General features: G+C 49.6%; 1 protein-coding gene across 8 annotated transcripts in view; it reads left to right on the top strand.

Annotated features, from left to right (window-relative positions):
- The window catches only part of TANC2 (tetratricopeptide repeat, ankyrin repeat and coiled-coil containing 2), a 247,598-nt gene that overhangs the window by 204,331 nt on the left and 24,015 nt on the right, over positions 1 to 19,252 (top strand). For all 8 annotated transcript variants that reach the window (XM_055697501.1, XM_055697497.1, XM_055697495.1 and 5 more), the window contains 5 exons: positions 8,753 to 8,861; positions 13,189 to 13,311; positions 14,441 to 14,677; positions 16,344 to 16,529; positions 17,392 to 17,485. In XM_055697501.1, the coding sequence (XP_055553476.1) occupies positions 8,753 to 8,861; positions 13,189 to 13,311; positions 14,441 to 14,677; positions 16,344 to 16,529; positions 17,392 to 17,485 (749 nt within the window). The remainder of the gene's footprint in view (positions 1 to 8,752; positions 8,862 to 13,188; positions 13,312 to 14,440; positions 14,678 to 16,343; positions 16,530 to 17,391; positions 17,486 to 19,252) is intronic.

Raw genomic sequence — 19,252 nt, 5'->3', positions numbered from 1 at the left:
GCTGCTCTGCAGTACTGTCCTTGGGACACCGCAGCCTTATCAGGCAGCTCCTGCTCATGGACTTCGTGAGAAGACACCTAATAATCAGGGATCTCACCAAAAAATAGTAAGGGAGAGGTAGTGGTGGCTCCACCATTGAGGTTGAGGGCATCTCCTCATCTCTTCCCTCCTCTTCCAGATCTGCACACCAAACCTGTCCCCAGAGAAGGGCTCCCGGCGTGGATTAGCATGCAGCAGGGATCCAAACACAAGTATGCATCCCTAATCCAGCGCGCCCAGTTGCCATGGTTTCTAGCAGAGCTGTCTTTGAATACAATTCGGTGGAGGTATTTTGCATTTTCCTTTTTCTCTCGGAGGCATGCTGCAAGCGGAGACTTTCCCTACACAAAATTAATGTTTTTATATATTACCCAGCAAAATGATAGAGTGTATACATTAGAAAAAAATCAGGTGGTGGTTTTTTTTCATTTTGGTGGAATGTTTAATCTGATTCACAAATAACAATCCCCAGTCAAAAGATAATTAATTTAGAAAGTTTGGAGGAAAAGAAGTCTGTGAAAATTATATTTATAAAAATTCAGGGATACAATAAACAGCGTTAAGTGGAGGATGGGTCCTTACGTTACACATCTGATTCTTCAAAATGATCCACACTTAGCTCCTCCATACGTAGCTCACTCGGTTGTTCTAGCACATGGATTAGTCGTCTTCCTCTCTTATGTTCCAAGATTCTGAAAAGCTCTTAAATTACGCTCTGCTTTACTGTTAGCTGAAATGATGGAGTGTTCACCAAAATTTGGGCCACGTCTTCAGTGTTTTCTCTGCATTCGTGTGGAGTGGATTTTACTCAGCGAAGCAAACGTGTTGTTTGAACTCAAGGCGAGGCAAAATAAGGTGTTTACAATTTATTTGAATCCTTTATATACTTAGGCAGAAAATGAAAAGTAATGCAGTGCCCACTAGCCCCTTGTGGGGACGGGGATGAAATAATCCGATGTTCACAAGCAGTTGGCGGTCCATGGCAAGCCCAGCTCTCCAGGTGCAGCAGGGAGCTGAGCGCTGCTGCTTCCAGTAGTATTTGCCATTGCTTTACTGTGGAAATTAACCTCTCTTAACATGTTTTTCATGGCTCCAGAGTGCCGGTCTTTCAGCTTTCCATGTACTGTGGCTCACACTGGGCTTTTCCAGGTGCCCCCAGGTACAGGGACACGCCGGCACCTGGCGCAGCAGCAGAACCAGGAGGAGACATCGTCATTTGTTGCTTTGCCGTCTCCAGCTGCTGTCCGCTCATCTGCACTTGTGCAAGGCCTGTGCTGAGTTACTGTAATTAATTATCAAATCACCACGGGATCTGGTGGTTGAAGACTGTTTCCACAGCTCTGCGTCTGGCAGAAGCGTGGAGCGTGCTAGAAGCGGTGCCTTGCCTGTGGTGTGGGGCTGGGCTTCGTCTGTCCCTGTAGCGTAAGAACAACAGTACAATGTTTCTTGCCCTTTTAATTTACTCCTCAAGCGGACCATCGTGAGTGCCATATTTTTGAATCGCGGAGATGAATCCATCATAATGTTCTCTAGTTAATTGGAGGGGCAAATGCAATCTGTTCACCAAGTGGGAGAGACCTGATTGAGTGCTGACTCTGAGTATCCAACTTCCAGGCTTCCCGTATGACTTCCAGAATTAAGTTTTCTGCTTCCATGACTTCTAACCTAGTACATTTTGAAACATAAAAAGAACGGGCAATAGCTCAACAGAATGAATATGGGAAACTTACTTTATGCAAGTATCCACATCTCCGGCATCTCTAAATGTTAACGCTAGTCTCATACAGAAATACAGACCTAAAAAATAAATTACTGAAGCTGTTGGTAGCAGGTTGGGTAGCTGTTATGGGGACTCCTCCGAGCATCAGAAGCAATGCTTGTGGAGCACGGGGTTGGGGACTGGCTGCCCACAGAAGAGAGGGAGGCTTGAACTGGTTGGTGCGGTGGCTGTGTCCCCAGCAGCGTGGTGAGGTGGCTGAGCTGCAGGTTTTTCCTCTGAAACTGGGGCAGGGGTGCAGCTGAGGGTCCGTTGGCAGAGGAGGGGCGGGAGGCAGACTGTGAATTGTGACAGATGAGATGGAGAGCAGATGTGGTCGCTGCCACCATAAAGGACATCGTTAGAGCAGCCGGATTTAACTGGCTCGTTAGACATGCAACCTAAGCACTCGGCTGCAGAGCGGCTTTGGGGTGTATTTAGTGTCTTGAGTTACTGTCCTCATAAAATCTTTTCTTCTGGACTGCAAACTTCTGTGTGCCGTACCTTTTTTGCATCTTAGTGGAAGAAAATATTCACGGAATAATCCATTCTGTGGCACCGAGCCACTGAGAAGAGGGAAGTGGAGTTAATCAGGGGCATTATCAGTGCTGACCGAAGAAAGAAGTGTTGCTGAATTTCTTCCTGTTATTTCATTTCCCAAATCTTAAGACCCACTTACAGAGCAAAGCCAACTTCCAGCCATCCAGGAGAGAGCAGCCCCTGACTTCGTGTTCCGTCTTGCTGCTTACATGGGCATTTACTCCTGGTCAGAGCAGCAGTAAAACACTCCCAAACCACAGCCCCTCTTCTTCTGTAACCCCATTTATTTTGAATTACGTCAGGGCGAGCGAGAACAGAAAGTGTTACCACCACTGGTGTTTTGAGGTCTTCTCCGTGTGTTAAGTGCATAGTCACTGGAGAGCTTACTGAAAGGCGGTGTTAGTCATTTTACCCATCCAACATATTTATTAAATACGCTAGCAGTCTTTTCACATTGCTCTTGGACAACGCTGCTTTTCTCTGAATATAAAGTAATCTGTTCCTGGCAACCAGCAGATTTTCAGAAAAGCCTTATGAACTGAACAGAGACAAGGGAATTGCGTCTTTACTCTCTCGAGCTGTTTTTTTAAATCTCATTAAGTCAGGGCCTGTAAGCGTTCAGGAAGGCTCTTTTTCTCCCCTTTATCCTTCCTTTTATGTTCTGTATTTTTAAATCGCTGTAAGTGTCTTTTGTTACCTTAGATCTGAAGGGTGCCATCGGAGCTGTCTGGTTGTCCTCTTTGCTGCTTCTCTTGGCAGTTCCCGGTGCTGGCTGCCGCTGTGGCGTGTGACGTGTAGCGTGGATGCTCCGCGGGATCAGCTGCCGCGCTGGTGTCCCGGGTACACGGCAAGAAACCCACCCTCCGCACCAGGCCACGTGGGTGACCTAGGCCCGGGCATGCACTCCCCATCCCTGATAAAATACAGGTGCAGCATGGTTAGCACCTATGGAATTTTTAACAGGTGGCCTTGAGAAGTAATGAGATGGGGGTTGCGAGCAGGGCTGCAGCACAGTCTCAGTTTCAGCCGAGCTGCGTCAGTGAGGTCACGGCTCTTCCATCACTGGGAGTCACTTGAAGAAACTTTCTACCTGAAGGATACGGCTGTGGGCGCCATTAATACCACCAAAGAGGGGTAAGGAGCTTTCCAGCTCATTCAGAATTAGGAGTCATTAAGCACAAATGCTCAAAAGCATCTCTTATTGCTCGAGTTCTTGTTAACTGCGGTTTGGTCCTCTCTGAGCTGCATCTCGTGGAGGCTGGAGGGCCAAGGACGAGGGGCAGGGCAGCGCCGGCAGCATTTGGAGCTCATGATCCTGGAGCACATCCCTCTAGATGCAAGCAGGATTGGAGCTGTGCAGATGGTATTGGTTTTACTGGTGTTCAGTCACACCCTGGCAATGAAGAAACATCCAGCGAGCCTATTGATTTTATGAGATGTCAGAAACTTTGAAGTCCTCCATCGCCAAGATGCTGTTACTTAATTTAAAATTGCTCTTAAGGATAGGCCAGATGCCGTTAAGTGATTCCATTTCTGCTTTTCAAGAGCTCACAGAGTGGTTCGTGCAGTTCTTGAGCTCGCCTTTACACAAATCACAGGTTTGCTGCTTTTACTGCTTAGTCTGCGCGAGGCTGCGGGGAGTGGTAACGAAGCGCCGAAAGTAAGGACGATGCCTAGATATGGATTTTTTTGTGCAGCGCTTTCTCTCCTGTAAACCAGAAATAGTCAGTCTAGCACTTCTGCTTGGCAACAATAACATCATGATTGAAATCTTAAATTCCAGTCGGGTGCCTTTCTAAGAGACCTGCCTCAGTGGAGCGGGGCTTGGCGCGCGGGTCTGCAGCGCAGGTGTCTGCCAGCGGCGTGGCTGGAGCCCATCGGGACCGCGCTTGGCTTGTAGGTCTGACCGCTGCACTGCTGATTTTGAGCCTTCTCATCTGCACTATGAAAAAGGAAGCTTGGCTGATCATGTATAGCCCCTTTTAGTCTAGAAATCTCACGGTCGGTGCCCAGAACGGCGGGTTTCTAACTTACGGTTGAGACCATTGGGTGTTGCTCTGTGTAACGAACAGCTGTGATTACAGTACGTGTGGGTCCGTTCCATTAAGACAGCTGTTGGGTGAAGAAAGCAAGCAGCAGCCGTGCTGGCACAGGTTCCTTGTCCCACCGGGAGGCGTGTCTGTGGTTCCCCAAAGCAGCCAGGATTGCAGCACACCGCTGCTGTGTCCTCCGTTACTTCTAGGCAAGGCGATGGTTTTCCATCACATGCTCCATAGCTTGTCTGGATGCAACGAGATCTGACCCGAGGGGTGGAAAGATTTTTCTTGGCTTTGAACTTGACTGTCCCAGTTAGCTCAAAAAATTAAACCCGTCTTTAATTCTGTAGGAAAGAATATCGCGTGCTTAGCAGTGCTCCCTTTTTTGTTTGAGTTTTCTTGTATAATGTTAATTCCTTCCAAGTTAATTCGCAATTATAACATCAGAGGGAAGCTATGTTACAAAAATCAATAAATCAGTTTTGGTGATTAAATTTCAAGAGGAGCTCACTGAGCTGAGCTTGGCCTTTCTGCCGTCCGGACAGGCACCCTGCAAAGGAGGCTCCCGGCTTTGTCAGAGCAGACATGATTCCCTGTGCTGAAGTTATAAAATTGCACTCGGCAGAGCTGAGTGAAATATGAATACGCGTCCCTTGGAAGAGCAGATTCACTGGGCACGGCATCAAATCTCTGGATGTTGGAATGGTTTCATGGGGTTAGCTGGGAGAAGGGAGATGTGGGTGTAAATCAGGGAATCTGGACTTTGGGAGGTTCAGAAGTAAATGGGACTGATTCTCGCTCATTTTTTTTTTTGCCTTTTACTCCAGTAGTGCAATGCCTTAACATAGAGTAATTTTACACCCTTTTAAATCTCTTTTGCTTTGCCTCAGGGATAGAACAGTATAGATGAAGCACGGATCTGGGAGCTTTCAGTATTTTCTTTCGTGTTTCCCCATGCTCCGTCACAGCTCTTTGGTCACCCTGGTATCGCATTCGTGACACCTTGTCGCCTTCCATCCGTGGCCCGAGGGATGAGGGATGTGCCTGAGGTACCAACTCCCTGCGTCGCCTTGCTCTGCAGCCAGAGCTCTGTGTGCCTCTGCTTCAGGTGAATAAGGGAGCCGACGCGTAGGGACCGCTCCGCTGAGTCCAGCATCCCCCCTTGTGCCCACCGACAGCCTGCCCGTACGTTAGCCTTGCTACATGCACCACCTGGTGCTGTGCAGGGGCTTGGCAGGATGGAGATTCATTGTCATGGCTTGATACATACACGTATGTGCACATCCCTGCAGGCACCCCTGCTCCTTACAGGAGCCGGCAAGAGCAGGCAAAAGCTGCTGGAATTGAGCGGGCAGCATTATTAATTTTTCACAAAAAGAAATCTTACATTAAAAATAGAAAAAATTCTGATGAGAAACTCCGCAGTGGTGAAATTCAAAGCAAATCATTTTACTGAGCTCCTTGATGTAGAAATCATTACTCCCATCCTCTGCTGTATTGGGGGAAAAAAAAAAAAAAAAAAAAAAAAAGCCTGTTCTGTTGTAGTCTGGTTTAGCATGCAATTAACGTTGACAGAACAAGTGACTGCAAGTATTTATCAACAAGCCCAAAGCCAAGGTCTGGGAAGCATTGCAGAGGTAATGTATTACTCATGAATACTGTACTTTATTCTGGAATAAGTTCATACATGCCTTATTCATAACAGCCGGAGCCATGCATGTGATTAAATGCAGGTACGTGCCCTACCAGTGGCAGCTGAGGAGCGATTTGGAAGCTCACTGGGGAACCTGGGCTCATGTCTCAGGCAGGAGCTGCTCTTTGCCTCTTGCTGCAAAGAACAGGCACGTTAGAAGTTTCTGGATCTTCAGTTCATGTTTAGGGTTGATATACTTACGGCTCCATTCAGAGCCTTCCCGCACATTTTCGGAGTTCTCCATCAACAAGCCAACAGCTGGTATTGCTCCTTTTCGGCAGTGGGAAGGACAGCGGCGGGGGGATCGGGCTCACCGCAGCCGGCCGGATCGCTTTCCCGGGAACAGAAACGGGCTGACGGCTCCCAATGAACTCGCACCACTGACCTCTTAGCGCTAAACGCGTTGGCTCGTCTCCAGGCCCTGAGCGCAGCGTTGTGAATCCGATGAGCTGTCGAGATGCACCGAGTGTACCAGAACGGTTCCGGGTTTGCATAATCTGGCGGAACGGGGATGGATGAAATCTGGCAATTGCTGCGCGGCTTGACTTGCGGCTTTGTCTGGCAGCACTCAGGCCGTGGTCCATAGCCGCTTGTTACCTCCTCATCTGTCCTGCCTTTCCGTGGGCATTCCTGGTGGTTAATCAGTGTAATGAGCAACGTTCTGCTCCCACTCCAGAGACGGGGAGCAGAGGGCAGGAGTGAACGGGAGGTGAGGCAACAAGCTGTCGGTAACTTACGGTGCTACAACCCCTTCCAAGGCCCTTCTGTTTTCCCAGCTCTGTATGTTTTGTGCCTCCTGTGGGTGCTGCCTGGAGCATCCTCACAGCACCGGTGCGTGGAGACCGGTGGCACTGCCCCGTGCCCAAAGGCATCCTGCCTCACTTGAACCCCCCAGCTGAGGCATCGGAGCTACATCTTGGTGGGCAGCGTCACCATCAGGAGGAGCTTCTCCAGCGGTGGGAAGCGTGGAGCTGTGGGATCCTGACGTCAGCATCTCGCCGTGTGCCAGCCCAGGGTGTGGAAAGGAGCTCGACAGGCAAAAAAACCCAGATCTTCAGTTTCTTTTTACGCTGAAGTCACCCAAAGAGTGAATCATTAGAAACATTTCAGACAGCGGTTTGTGATTTGAGTTGATGGCGCCCCTCTAAATTTAGTTGTATTTTGGAGAGAGGCACAGTAGCGTTACTCACCAGTGAAAGCGTTTATTTTATTACATGGAAATGGGATGCGGAGCTCTTCCACCTATCAAGACCTGGCGATCAAGTCCTGCCTCGTGAGAACAAGGCATTTTGTTTTCCATCCCGCTCCTCCTGCAGGCACGTGTCCTCACCCTACCGACACCGCAGGGTCTGGCGGAGCAGCGCTGGGCTCCGCTCGAGTGATCGGCGTGTGAGCAGCCCGACGGAGCAACACCGGCAGGCACGGGGGTCCCTCGGCGAACACCGGGCCCTGGCAGCGCCCGTCTTCCACTTTTATTCTGAGTTTTATCTCAGACAGGGGAGATAAATCGTTCTCCCTAGACGTGGATGCGCTGGTAAATCCCCACCGTTGTGAAAACTTCTGTAGTATTTACTTGACATCTGGCCATCCTGAGTACTTCTCTGCCTTACCAAACGGGGATGAGCTAATAACATTCCCTGTCCTTAAAAGCCCTTTAAAGCCGCAGTTGATACCATGTTTTATTTTCTTTGGCTGGAAGGGGTTTGATTCCTTTTACGTGTAGTCACATTTTTATTTAGTTCCAGAAATGAAGTGGGTTTACAAGAACTCCCTTGGGTGCACCCAGGGACTTGAGGAGTATAAATGTAGTGGCAAACCCCAGAAAACTGCAGCTCCCCAGAGCCCTCGGTGGCCTTGTCCCCTGCTTGCTGTGCCCCCCCAGCCTGTCCCCAGCCCCCCCAGAAGTGTGTGTCCATACGGGACATTTTTGCACCGTGTGTGTTTTGTGCTTGTGCAGAGAATCAGCTTCTCGCATCTTTGCGAAGACTCAGCCACGTTGAACTTTTGGCGTTACAAGCTCGAAGTCTGTTACGTTTAAAAATGTCAGTAAAAATCACCGTTAGCGAAGGAAGTTATTGTGTCTTTTATTACTTTTTGCCCCAAACAGGGCTCTGTGTGTGGATCCGTTGATTTGCTTTGGTTGTCAACCTGGTTGGTCGTTGCCAGAAGCATCTTTATTACTGGAAAAGCTGGAGAATGTGTTTAGAAGGAGTTTTACGTGGAAAAAAAGTTGCTTCACTCTGCAGGACGTGTCACGGGTTGGGGAATGTAGCTGTCCTTTAAAGGATGTTTTTTTCAAAGTGTGGATATTTTAAATAATGTCATTTTCTAATGACTTCAGGATTGGTGGCATGCTTTCAAAGTGCGGTTCTCCTCTGCAAAATGGCTATAAAAGTTGCACTTCAGCTTTCATGCAATTGTCCCTCTGGTGTTTCCAAATTTACGTCTGCTCTTGAAAATATATTGTTTTATTTTTGCTGTCCTCCAGTGTTTAGGGGGGTTTGGAGCTATCAGTGATCAGCAATAATTAACGGATGCAATTAGTCAGTGATTTATAAGTGAGAATTAGTCCAGCTGTTTTCCCAAGCTGGATGAGGTTGAAGGCTTAGCCAGGGCAAAAATTGGTGTCTAAAGTTGTTTTGTCGGTGTAACAAGCAAACACTAACGTACTTTTCCCTCTGCTTTTAGGAGCGGCCACACATTACTTGCCTTCTGGTTTTCCCGTCAAGAAGGAAAACTAAACCGACAGCAAACTATTGAACTGGGACATCACATTCTCAAAGCACATATTTTTAAGGTAACAAAAATTAAAATGGAGCCTTATGCCAACCTCATCTGCCAGCGCTGGCAGCGTTCAGGCTCTTCTTGGTTTAGGGTTGCTGTAAGTGTGATTGCTTCGGGCTGCCGAAACGTGTGGAAGTGAGCTTTAGAAAACTGGCAATGGGATGTAAGAAATCCTTGGAATTAAACCGTCCTTCAGACTGTAAATTCAGCAGATAGCCTCCTTACCTAAAATTACTCTTCTACCATGTAAGATGAGTCCTGTAACAACACCTAGGAAAAAAATGAATCTTCTTAAAGGAGTGGTTTTGAAGAATCCAACCCAAAATTGAGGTTGTAAAGGGAAACTTGGGTGGTCATTAAAATCTGGCGGGCGGGCCATTTTACACCTCACACAGACATTTAAGACCCGGATGACTGAAAGGCAGGCCGGGGTGCGAGCATCGATACAGCCCATCAGCTGAGTGTCATTCTCGTGCCTGCTGGCCCGTATGCCGGAGGATGGAAGCGAGGGGGTGGGTTTGTCAGGTCACAGCAAATACAGAATTTCTTCAAAGTGTCAGGACCTGTGGGTGCTCGGCACTGGTAAAAACGAGGCTGTATTTTTGTCTGGTCTGTATGTGATTTTATAGAGTTAAGAACTGCAGCTCTCCACTGTCCTAGAGCAAACGGATAATTTCTGCCGCATGTCGGTCCTGTTGGATGTGTTTCTGGACTTCCCCGTGCCAAAGCCATCACCAGGTGTAGTAGCAAAGCCTCCTCGTTTGGGAAAGGGACAGCTGGAGCCCAAGGGACGAGCCCCAGATCCATGTGTTACCCAATCGGTGTATAATTTTCAAATTTTGCATTGCGATCCCAAGGCCACATCCAGCAGTGAGTTTACCAGTCAGCTGCCCTTCACGTCGAAGTCTGGTTCCAGATCTTTTCGTTTCACACTTCCATGGCAGAAACAAATAACAGGGTTTCAGGCTCTAAGCAAATGACAGTCTTCGTTAAGTGGACAAGTTGCCTGCAGATTCCAGATTTAATTGAGCAATTTTTACAATAGTAGAAAATGCCAATTAGCGTCTGAAAAATGTCAGTGCAGCCTTCTGTTTCTGATCACTTGCAAAATCTTTGGGTTTGCAACACAGCGGTGAGAATGGTATGTCCCGGTGACAGATCAGCCTAGCAGTGCGTTAGTTAGGAGTACCATCAAATTTGGGAAGGGTTTGGATTAGAGACACTGTAAAACTTAGTCTTTCCCTTTTCCTTGAATAGGATCATTATCACTCCTTTTTTTAACGAGTGTTTACCGAGGATTTGTGAGTGTTTACTGAGTGAGACAATAGCTGCGTTCGTTCGTGTTTGAAGGAGGCGTTTGTGTTTGAAGGAGGTGTTGAGCTGGAATATCGCAGACCATATCTAAGATCTCAAGCATTCTTTAAAGAAGAGGCTTCCACGAGCAGGCGCACAGGCTCCTTCTCCCCCCGCTGCTGGCCGGGTTGTCTCTGACCAAGCAGTTTGTTCCACTCAAGCTTTAATTCAGCCCGACCTTGTGCTGGAGCCATCCCCATACCGTGCGGGTCCTTTGCCAGGCAGGGAGCGTGGCAGGGCATCAGTCCCGTGTGCTTTGCTTGAAGTTGGCATCTTAGAGCAGCAGCTTGCCACAGACACCGAGATCCTGATTTTGAAGGTACTCACGGAGGCCTGGTGCCGTGGTAACGGCGTTTTATTTGCCCATCACAAAGACAGGAGAGGATTACCAGAGGCCTAAAGCGTTTGGACCAGCCAGGGAGCACCGAGAACTGGGTATAGAGACAAACTCTGATTAAACAGTGCGGAAAACTTATCTGTCCTTCCGCAGCCCCCATCAGGGTGAACCCGTGGGTGCCTTGTGCAAGGTGACGATGGGACACCTGGAATTCCCAGCTGTGGAAATACAGCGATGCACTCGCACAGGGGGATGATCTGACACACGGGTGGTAGGAAGCCTTCACACTCCCCTCCTCACGTGATGGCTGAGATCTGCTGGGTTTCTTTTTTAAACACAAACATCCTCAAACACTTTAGGGGGGGGAAAGAAGTACAAGTGGTTTAGTTTTTTGAAGCAATTACCAGTCTTAACAGCAGCATATGGAAGCCCAGCTCAGAAAGCCTGGCATGGAGTGAAAGGGCAAGAGATGTGCAGTAATGATACAAGACCCAAACTTCAGGCTGACGTGTGTTTTGCAAATCAACCGAAGAGAAGGTTTTAATTTCATCTTAAATTAGTTAGCTAAAATGTCAGTAATCCAGAAACAGGTATCCCTCATCCCCTCATTGAGAATGTAATGACAATTACAGGCAGAAGCGCTCACTTTGACAGCTACGGGTATGTAAAGGTGTCTGATGTTCCTTGAAAAACAGCCTTATAAAGATCTTGTGTCGAAGCTGCCGACGGCCAAATAGTGGAGGAAGCGAGAAATAAGAAATTGAGGAGGCTGATGACTGCATACAAAAGTGCGGAATGAAAATAAGCGAGCCTGTTTGGAGCCTGGGGTTGGGGGGGGTGGCAAAGCTGTTCAGATGAAATGTGCATGGTCAGGCCGTGCCTTGGTCCTGTGTCAGAAGGTCCCAGTGAAGTGGAAACCACTGGTGAAGGTCTTTGGGTTTGGTGTTGGGTCAGGTTGGGATTTGCTTTCGCTGAAGGATTCAACCTGCTTCACAGGTCTGGGCAGAGAAGGGAAATAGGAAAGGAAGATACAATCCGTAGAGTGAGAAACAGTGCAGTTTTGTTTCAGCAGCTAAATGGTAATGGTGTTGAATACATTTATTCTTTAAAGGATAAATGTAATCTTTCATGCCTTGCACCAATATCTAAGTATATACGTTCTAATGTACAGCAGTTATGGTTTTTATAGCGTGTGTGATTGTCTTCAGATGGCTGTTCTGATACATGCTCTTCCCCTTGCCTGGTGGTGACTCCAACGGTTTACTTATGGGTTTGATAGTATTGTAACCATTTTTAAATTATTCTAACCATTTATTGTAAAATTGTTTTCCATTTGTCCAGTTACACTGAACTGAGTTCATTGAAATCTAATATCAACTTCTCACGTCCTGTATTGTGTCATTTCAAAAGCGGCGTTTAACGGTGGCTGAAATTCCTGAGCAGTTTTTCTGCCTCTTAACACAAGCAGATATTTTTCTCTATTCAGCTGCCTGAATTTTGAAGGAGACAAGCGCAGGGAGTTGTTATTTATAAGAGCTTGTCTAATCTGTTGCTTCTTTTCACGGCAAAACCATTTTGAGTGACAAATCTGTCGATGGTTGGTGCGATGCTTCAGAATATCTTTCACATGTAGATGTTAGAGGTCCGCAGCCGAGTCCAGCAGTGGGCTCAGACGATGACTCCTGCACATCTCCCTTGAGAGGAAACAAATCTCACCTTTTTGGTGGCGGTTTTCTTCCCGCCGCCCCACGGCAGCCGTGTCCGCCTGTCATACAAAGGGATCACAAACCGAGATGCGATCCTGCAGGCAGAAATGCCCACACGGCGTGCCAGGAGGTAGAAATCAGGGTTGGCATATCAAAACACAACTAAAAGATGTCTGTGCGGTTTCCATGGAAACAGCAGAATTCGATGGTGAATCGGTAGCAGAACAGCAACAGACGGGGCGTACCTGCATCGCTCCGCAGAGCACAGCAACTCGTGGCTGGAGGTGCAGACCCCTTCCCCCCCGCTGTGACCACGCTGTTTGCTCCCACCTGCCGACAGGGCGATCGCAGCTCCTGTGACAGCAGGGAAACGTGCTTAACGCAGTTCCGTGCACTGCCAGTTAGCATTGCTGGAAAACGATGTCACACCTTCTATATATTCCGTATAGCCTGCTCACAGGTGCCAGCCAGAAGGTCGGAGGTGGGCTGGTTTGAGATGGGAATGCTGGGCTGGGCTGGGCCTGGGGCTTCCTCCGTTTATCTTCCTGCGGGAGGATTGCCATCCAGTTGAACTGCGTGAATAGTAAGGAAACTTTGTGAATCAGTTCTGCCCAAACAATGTGTGCTTTATTTAAAAAAAAGGGGAAAAGCAGCACGCTGTGCTCCTTGGCGTGACATTTTCTGAGGGTGTTGAATGGATTCAAGTTGCTCACAGTTCGATCCTGCCCTTCCCAGACCTTGGAGGTGGCTACAGTACCTTAGCAAGTGATTTCCTACAAGCTTACTAATTCACTGCAAAGGTTAGATGTGGCAAATTGTCACGTTACCTTGAGTAGAGCTGTTAGTGTCTTGAAATTCTTTGAAGTCCAGAGACCCAGGAGAATCTGCCCGGTGTGTCTGAGCATGTCTGTAATCTTGGATCTAAACTGTCTTCTCTTTTTTAGGGGCTGAGTAAAAAAGTTGGGGTATCTTCCTCCATCCTACAAGGGCTTTGGATCTCCTACAGTACTGAAGGTCTTTCGATGGCTTTGGCATCTCTGAGAAATCTCTACACCCCAAACATAAAGGTACTGCAGGAAGAGGAGGAGGAGGAGGAGGATTTGGAGAAGGAGGAGGGGGAGGAGGAGGAAAAGGAGAGCTGGGGCGGTTCTGAGCTCGCAGAAGCTGGTGGCGATGTGCAGTAGCCATGCATGGTGATGGCTGTGGCCGCCTGCGCGTGGCCGGGGCCGGGTGGGCAGTGCCCAGCATCTTGCCGCACGTTCCTCCTGAGCTGGGGAGAGGCCGGTTGGTTCAGCCGGGCTTTGGGTACCCTCCAGGGTGACCCTCAACTCCTCTGCCTTGACCAGGGATCTCCTCCTCACTGCAGCGAGGGGGTGGTGAGCTTGCACCTGTGCAGAGCAGTTCCCCTGCGGTTTTCCTCCCCAGAGATGTGGGATGCGGCAGGCGGTGCTGGAATGTGACAGCCCCGTAACAGGCTCAGCCTTAGCCGGGCACTGGCTCGGTGGCGACACCGATCTCAGCACCACGTGCTCCCTGCGGCAGCTCAGGCCCTTTGTGCCCGCGTGCCTTGGTAGGGCTGCACGTGTTGGGTTAAGTGACTTCAGCTGCGCAGCAGAAAGCGTTTCAGGCAGTGATGCGCATTTCAAAGTGTACCTCGTCAGGAAGGGTGTTTGCCCTAGCTCCCTTCTGTACAGATGAGGTGAGCCCGGTGTCTGTCCCCCCGTCCCTTCCTTGCCACCCTCCCCAGCATCAGGCAGAGCCTTTGCCACCGCTGCCGGGTGCCGAGGGAGCCGGGCAAGCCGGGGGCGCAGCACCGTAAGCAGAGCCAGCCCTGGAGAGGCTCCCGCGGGAAGGGTGGTCCTGTCCCACCGTGGCTTCTGATGTCCCAGCCCCATGGGGGGGATGCTCTGGCCCCAGTGTTGCAGGGTGGCTGTGGTGACTTTGCTCTGAGACGGAGTGAGGCAGCACCCTTCAAACCTCTTACCTGCCGTTCAGGGGAAAGGTTAAACTGTTCCTTCTACCAACAATGGGACCATATATTTGATAAGTGGTTTTATTCAGCATTTTATATCCTTCGCTATTTGCTTGGAAGTGTGCAGGAGGCCCGGGTTTACCCTCTGTTGTTGTCCTGACAATAAACTAATGTCTCCCCATAAAGCTCAGCATTGTAACAGGAGCTCTGCTTTCCCTGCGCAGGTCAGCCGGCTGCTGATTTTAGGAGGCGCAAACGTGAATTATCGAACTGAAGTTCTGAACAACGCTCCCATTTTGTGTGTCCAGTCTCACCTGGGTTACACAGAGATGGTGGCTTTGCTCTTGGAGTTTGGGGCCAATGTAGACGCCGCTTCAGAAAGTGGCCTGACCCCCCTTGGGTACGCGGCCGCTGCTGGATTTCTGAGTATCGTCGTGCTGCTGTGCAAGAAACGGGCCAAGGTAAAGTGACCACGTTCCTCTAAAAGCTGATGTAAACTGTTCCACGTTGGTGCAAGGCAGGGCACAAGCTGCAGTCGGGACACGTAATGCCAAAGGATTGCCTCCAGCAGCTGAAGCCAGGGTGCTGCTGCGGAGGGTTGGCTTTTCTGCTAAAACGCGGCGGCTTTGAGAATCTTGCCATGACACCAACCAAGTAACTCCTGAGAGTCAGTAATTAGCATTCTGGAGTTCAGGTCTGAGGTAGGAGCTGCCTAATCAGCACCACACGGGTGGCCTGCAGAAGGATGCTCTGGGGAAGTCCTTGAACCTCACGAGGTTGAAGTGGCAGCGCTGCTTTTGCAGCACGGGGCCCTCTTTAAATATCTCCTTGAGACACGTTTCCCCAAAACTTCTATCAGACTTGTCGTAGAAAAATACCCTTTGTTTAGCTTTGTGGTGGGTGTTTGGAGTTTTAATTGTATATAATGAGTCAAGCTTAAAGATTTTGTTGAAGAAGAAAATTGTGCTGATTTTTGAAGTGGATCCTCCTGGAAACAATTTGTGGTTTCTCTGTATGTTTAGCTTCAGTTCAAAACGCAATATATGGGTTTGGGTACTCTTGGTATGAAAGTCAGGAGGGATGGGAGGGCGGGGGGGCGTGTAGATCTTGCTGTGCTGTCTGCAGTAGTGCGAGGACAGTGCGGAGGAAAAAAAGATTTCTGCTTTTGTTGGGAGAGTTGGGTGACTCGCTGGCACTCAGTGGTAAGCAGCAGCATTCCACCTCCGAGAGCAGGAATATTCGGGCAGCGCAGTGCAACGCAGAGGTCCTGCCACTCGTAGCTTTCCTTGAGTATCCCGGACTGTGTGGAGGGGACCAGCTGGGTTTGGTTTGAAGGGTGAGATGTTTGATTCTGGCATAGAAAACTGCAGCGCTGATTGCTGCATAAGTTGAGAAATAAGAAATACATTAATACATTATAAATATTAATGTATTATGAGAAATATTTCCTGTATGTATGATATAACCAGTTAATATTAGTAGAATATATTCCTAAAATAATTATTTCTCATATTTATAATATGAGATATAATAGGTTGCAGAGCACTGCAAGAGTTAACCAGCAGGAGGATGGTAGCTGATCTACCTGTCCTGTTTTCTCAAAGTTACTGGACTTGGGATAGGACCTAGAAATCCCAGCTGATGTCTTCAGGCATCAAGTGAAAACCATGCCCTGTCCTGAGAACCCACCTGACGAGCTCCTGCAGGCTCAGGCGCTTCTGTGGCTCTCAACAGAAACCGTATCTAGAAAAGAAGCTGGTTTGCCCTTTGTGGGTTTGAATAAAGGAGATGATATCAGCGTGTATGATTTCAGTCTGCAAGAAAACACAGTTGCTGGACTTTGGGACACAAAGGGAAAAATGCTTTTGCAGCCTTTGAGTCTGAAGAAGATGGAAGAAAGCTTAAAAAAATAGTGGTGTTACCCAAAGCAAACACTTGTGGCCATGAGGATGCCTGAGCCTGGGGCAGAATTGCTGTGGGAAGGGTTGTTTTCTGGTTGTGGAAGGGATAGTTTACCAGAAAAATGCACATGTGGCATTATTTTGAAAGTGGGGCTGGAAACACTGAAGAAACAAAGGCATTTTGCTGGTGATTTGGCTCAGTTGTATTTTGTCATCTCTTTTCAAGGTGGATCATCTGGACAAGAACGGTCAGTGCGCTCTGGTCCACGCTGCGCTCAGAGGACACCTGGAGGTGGTGAAGTTCCTGATCCAGTGCGACTGGACCATGGCTGGGCAGCAGCAGGGCGTGTTTAAGAAGAGCCACGCCATCCAGCAGGCGCTGATCGCCGCGGCCAGCATGGGCTACACCGAGGTGAGGTCTGCCAGCACCTCTGGGGGGTGGGGAACCACCGCTTGGCTGTGGGTCCTGGCCAGAGTGTTGACCAAAGAGGGTCTCGGAGCCAGAGTCAGTGCCTCCATCCTGCTCCTCCTCCCCTTCCCATCCCAGGCAGTGGGATTCCCACATCCCTCAGCAGGCGCTGGGGTCTGGGTGGGCATCCAAGAGGGAAAGCCCAACAAGCCGTCAGGTCGCTGGAACAAACATTGAAGCAGGGGGGATAACCAGCACGCTGCTTACGCCGCTGCCCAGCGCTGCTGGGGCAGTGTGAGACCAGGTGGCTTTGGACTGTGTGTTGGGGGAGAGAAGAGTCAAAGAGCTTCGTCCTGTCATACTGCTCAAGATTTGCCATGTGCAAGATGATGTATAGAATCATTTTGGTTGGAAAACACCTTTCGGATCGAGTCCAACCATAAACCTGACAATGCCAGGTCCAGTATTGCCGTCGGTCCCCTCAGCAGAGCCCCAGCACCTGCGGCAGTTGCTGCCCCTTCCCCTGAGGAGGGGTCCCATTTTACCCAAACACCCTCCCCCCAGGGGCACCCGCTGCACGCACCGGGTCATCTGTACCAGAACAGATACGGTCGTAAGGAACCGACACTACAAAGGCTCGTCACCTCTGGTTGCAGCAAGACCCTTGGGTGGGTCTGTGGGGTTTTTTTGCTCGTCCAGGGCAGCAGGTTTGGTGGTGGATCGCTGGAGGAATACTTACTGGAGCTCGGGGGGGCAGGCAGAGGCTGTTCCTTTCCCTCTGTATTCAGAGGAGCTCGTGTTGAGATGTCAGCCGTTTATAGATAACGCATCCCAGTTCGTGAGCTGACATGTCATTTTGTTTTAGATTGTCTCCTACCTGCTCGATCTTCCAGAAAAAGACGAAGAGGAGGTGGAGCGAGCACAAATCAACAGCTTTGACAGCCTCTGGGGAGAGACAGGTGATTTCTCTAGATGCGGTAGCTTCATCTTGCGTGTTTGTGTTTGTATTTATGGGCTCCCCATCACCTGGTGCATCCCTCGGCTGTTCTGATGAAGGGAGAAGGATCAGCTCCTCTGCTCTGATTTCAGGTGGTTTACATGAGCCAGGGTGGAGCTTGCACTCAGCTTAAGTAAAACAGACAAGTTTGAGTTTTGAAAATCCTGAGCTGCTGCAGCCCCTGGCACTTCTCAGGAGTGTGCAGGCGTGCAGCATCTCTGACAACCAGACCCCTGATTTCTCTGAAACCTCTCACGTTACGTGAGAGGGACACAAAATCCTGCTTTCTCTCTTGTTATTGGGCATATTTATCCAAAGCATCTCCCTGCTTCTCTCTCGCCTTCCCCATTACGTGCAGCACCATGACTGTTAAGTTATCCATTGATTTTCTGAAAACTTCTCATTATTTAGTACCTGGTAATTAAACCGATGTCTGTTTGTGCAGTACTATATTTTGGTATTAGTGGGTATAACACAGAAGCCTTGCTTTCCCAACTTCTACTAAAACAAAAGCAGCCGGTCACCCCTTCCACTCCACAGACACAAAACGCGCTGTCGTCTCCGTTTCTTGAGATACTCAAACTCGCAGCCGTTAGCTTTTAACTCCAGTGACCTCAGAAATATTATCCACCGCCTTTTGTACTCAACTCACTAATCTACTTCCATCACTGGGAATGTTCCTGTCAAGTTAATACACCAAGGGAGCGTTCCTGTCGGGGTAGTGGGTGCTGACGTTGGGTCTGTCACCTTTGTTTAAGAACGACACGATCCAAGGGCACAGGCGGCGGTGGGCACATGGCTCGGTCCTTGGTGGGGCTGTGTCTGCTTAGAAGGGGGCGAGGTGGGGGGGGCAGGGTTGTGTTCTGAGCTGGTTTACCTCCGGAAAGGTACGGTGTCTAGCAGAAAGTATTGCCCCTGAGCTGTCAAAAGGACAAGGAGAGAAGGATGAGCTGCGCCGCCGGGGGTGCCCGGGCTGCTCTGTGCCCCGCGCAGGGTGGCAGGGACAGAGTCAGCTCCTGCGCCCACAGGGACGTCACGGAGTGCCGGCGGCGTTGTGCCGTTGTTGGCAGAAATAAGGGCAACATATACAAATGAGCAATTAAAAGTGCCCCTAGGGTGTCGTGGGAGAAAAAGGGAATGGGGAATGGAATTAGCCAAGTGAAATGGCTGAGCCTCGGTAACGGGAGAACGGCTTCGCCACCGGTGAGCTCACGGTCTGCAGTGGTGACCAGGCCAGGGCCATCCGGAATGTTCTCTGCTGTTTGGCTCCTGAGGACCATCATGTAAATAGGATGGTGATCCAGGCACCTTCCGAGTTAGATCGAAAGCTGCTGAGATGTCTCCCTGCAAAGTAACCTCGTGGGCAGCATCAGATGCTACAGATACTGCGTTGGGATAGTCCTGGGCTGCCTGGATGGATCTGGCAGAGCCTGGTATAAAGCCGGGGCCATCTGACCCTGCCCATCGCTGGGGGTCTGCCTTTGCAGGTCACGCCATCCCGCTCCCTCCTGCTCAGCCCTGCGCTCCAGGCTGGAAGTGAGCACCACGCTCACCTCCCTGACACCATCCAGCTCTTCTTGTTGCTCTTTCCCTCTGTCCTGGGCTGCTCTGCCGTTCCTAGCCTGCCCGATGCCCCCAGGACTCTTCAGCAGGAGCCTTTCCCACCTCTATTGTCCCCCTTCCCACACCTCTCCTCCCAGCAATGCCAAAAGCTGGGCTCACCCAGAGG

This window comes from Falco cherrug, chromosome 20 (genome assembly GCF_023634085.1).
Source record: "Falco cherrug isolate bFalChe1 chromosome 20, bFalChe1.pri, whole genome shotgun sequence".
Classification (NCBI taxonomy): Eukaryota; Metazoa; Chordata; class Aves; order Falconiformes; family Falconidae; genus Falco; species Falco cherrug.
The sequence above is the reverse complement of the archived record's forward strand: the minus strand, read 5'-3'. Positions and strand labels throughout refer to the sequence as shown.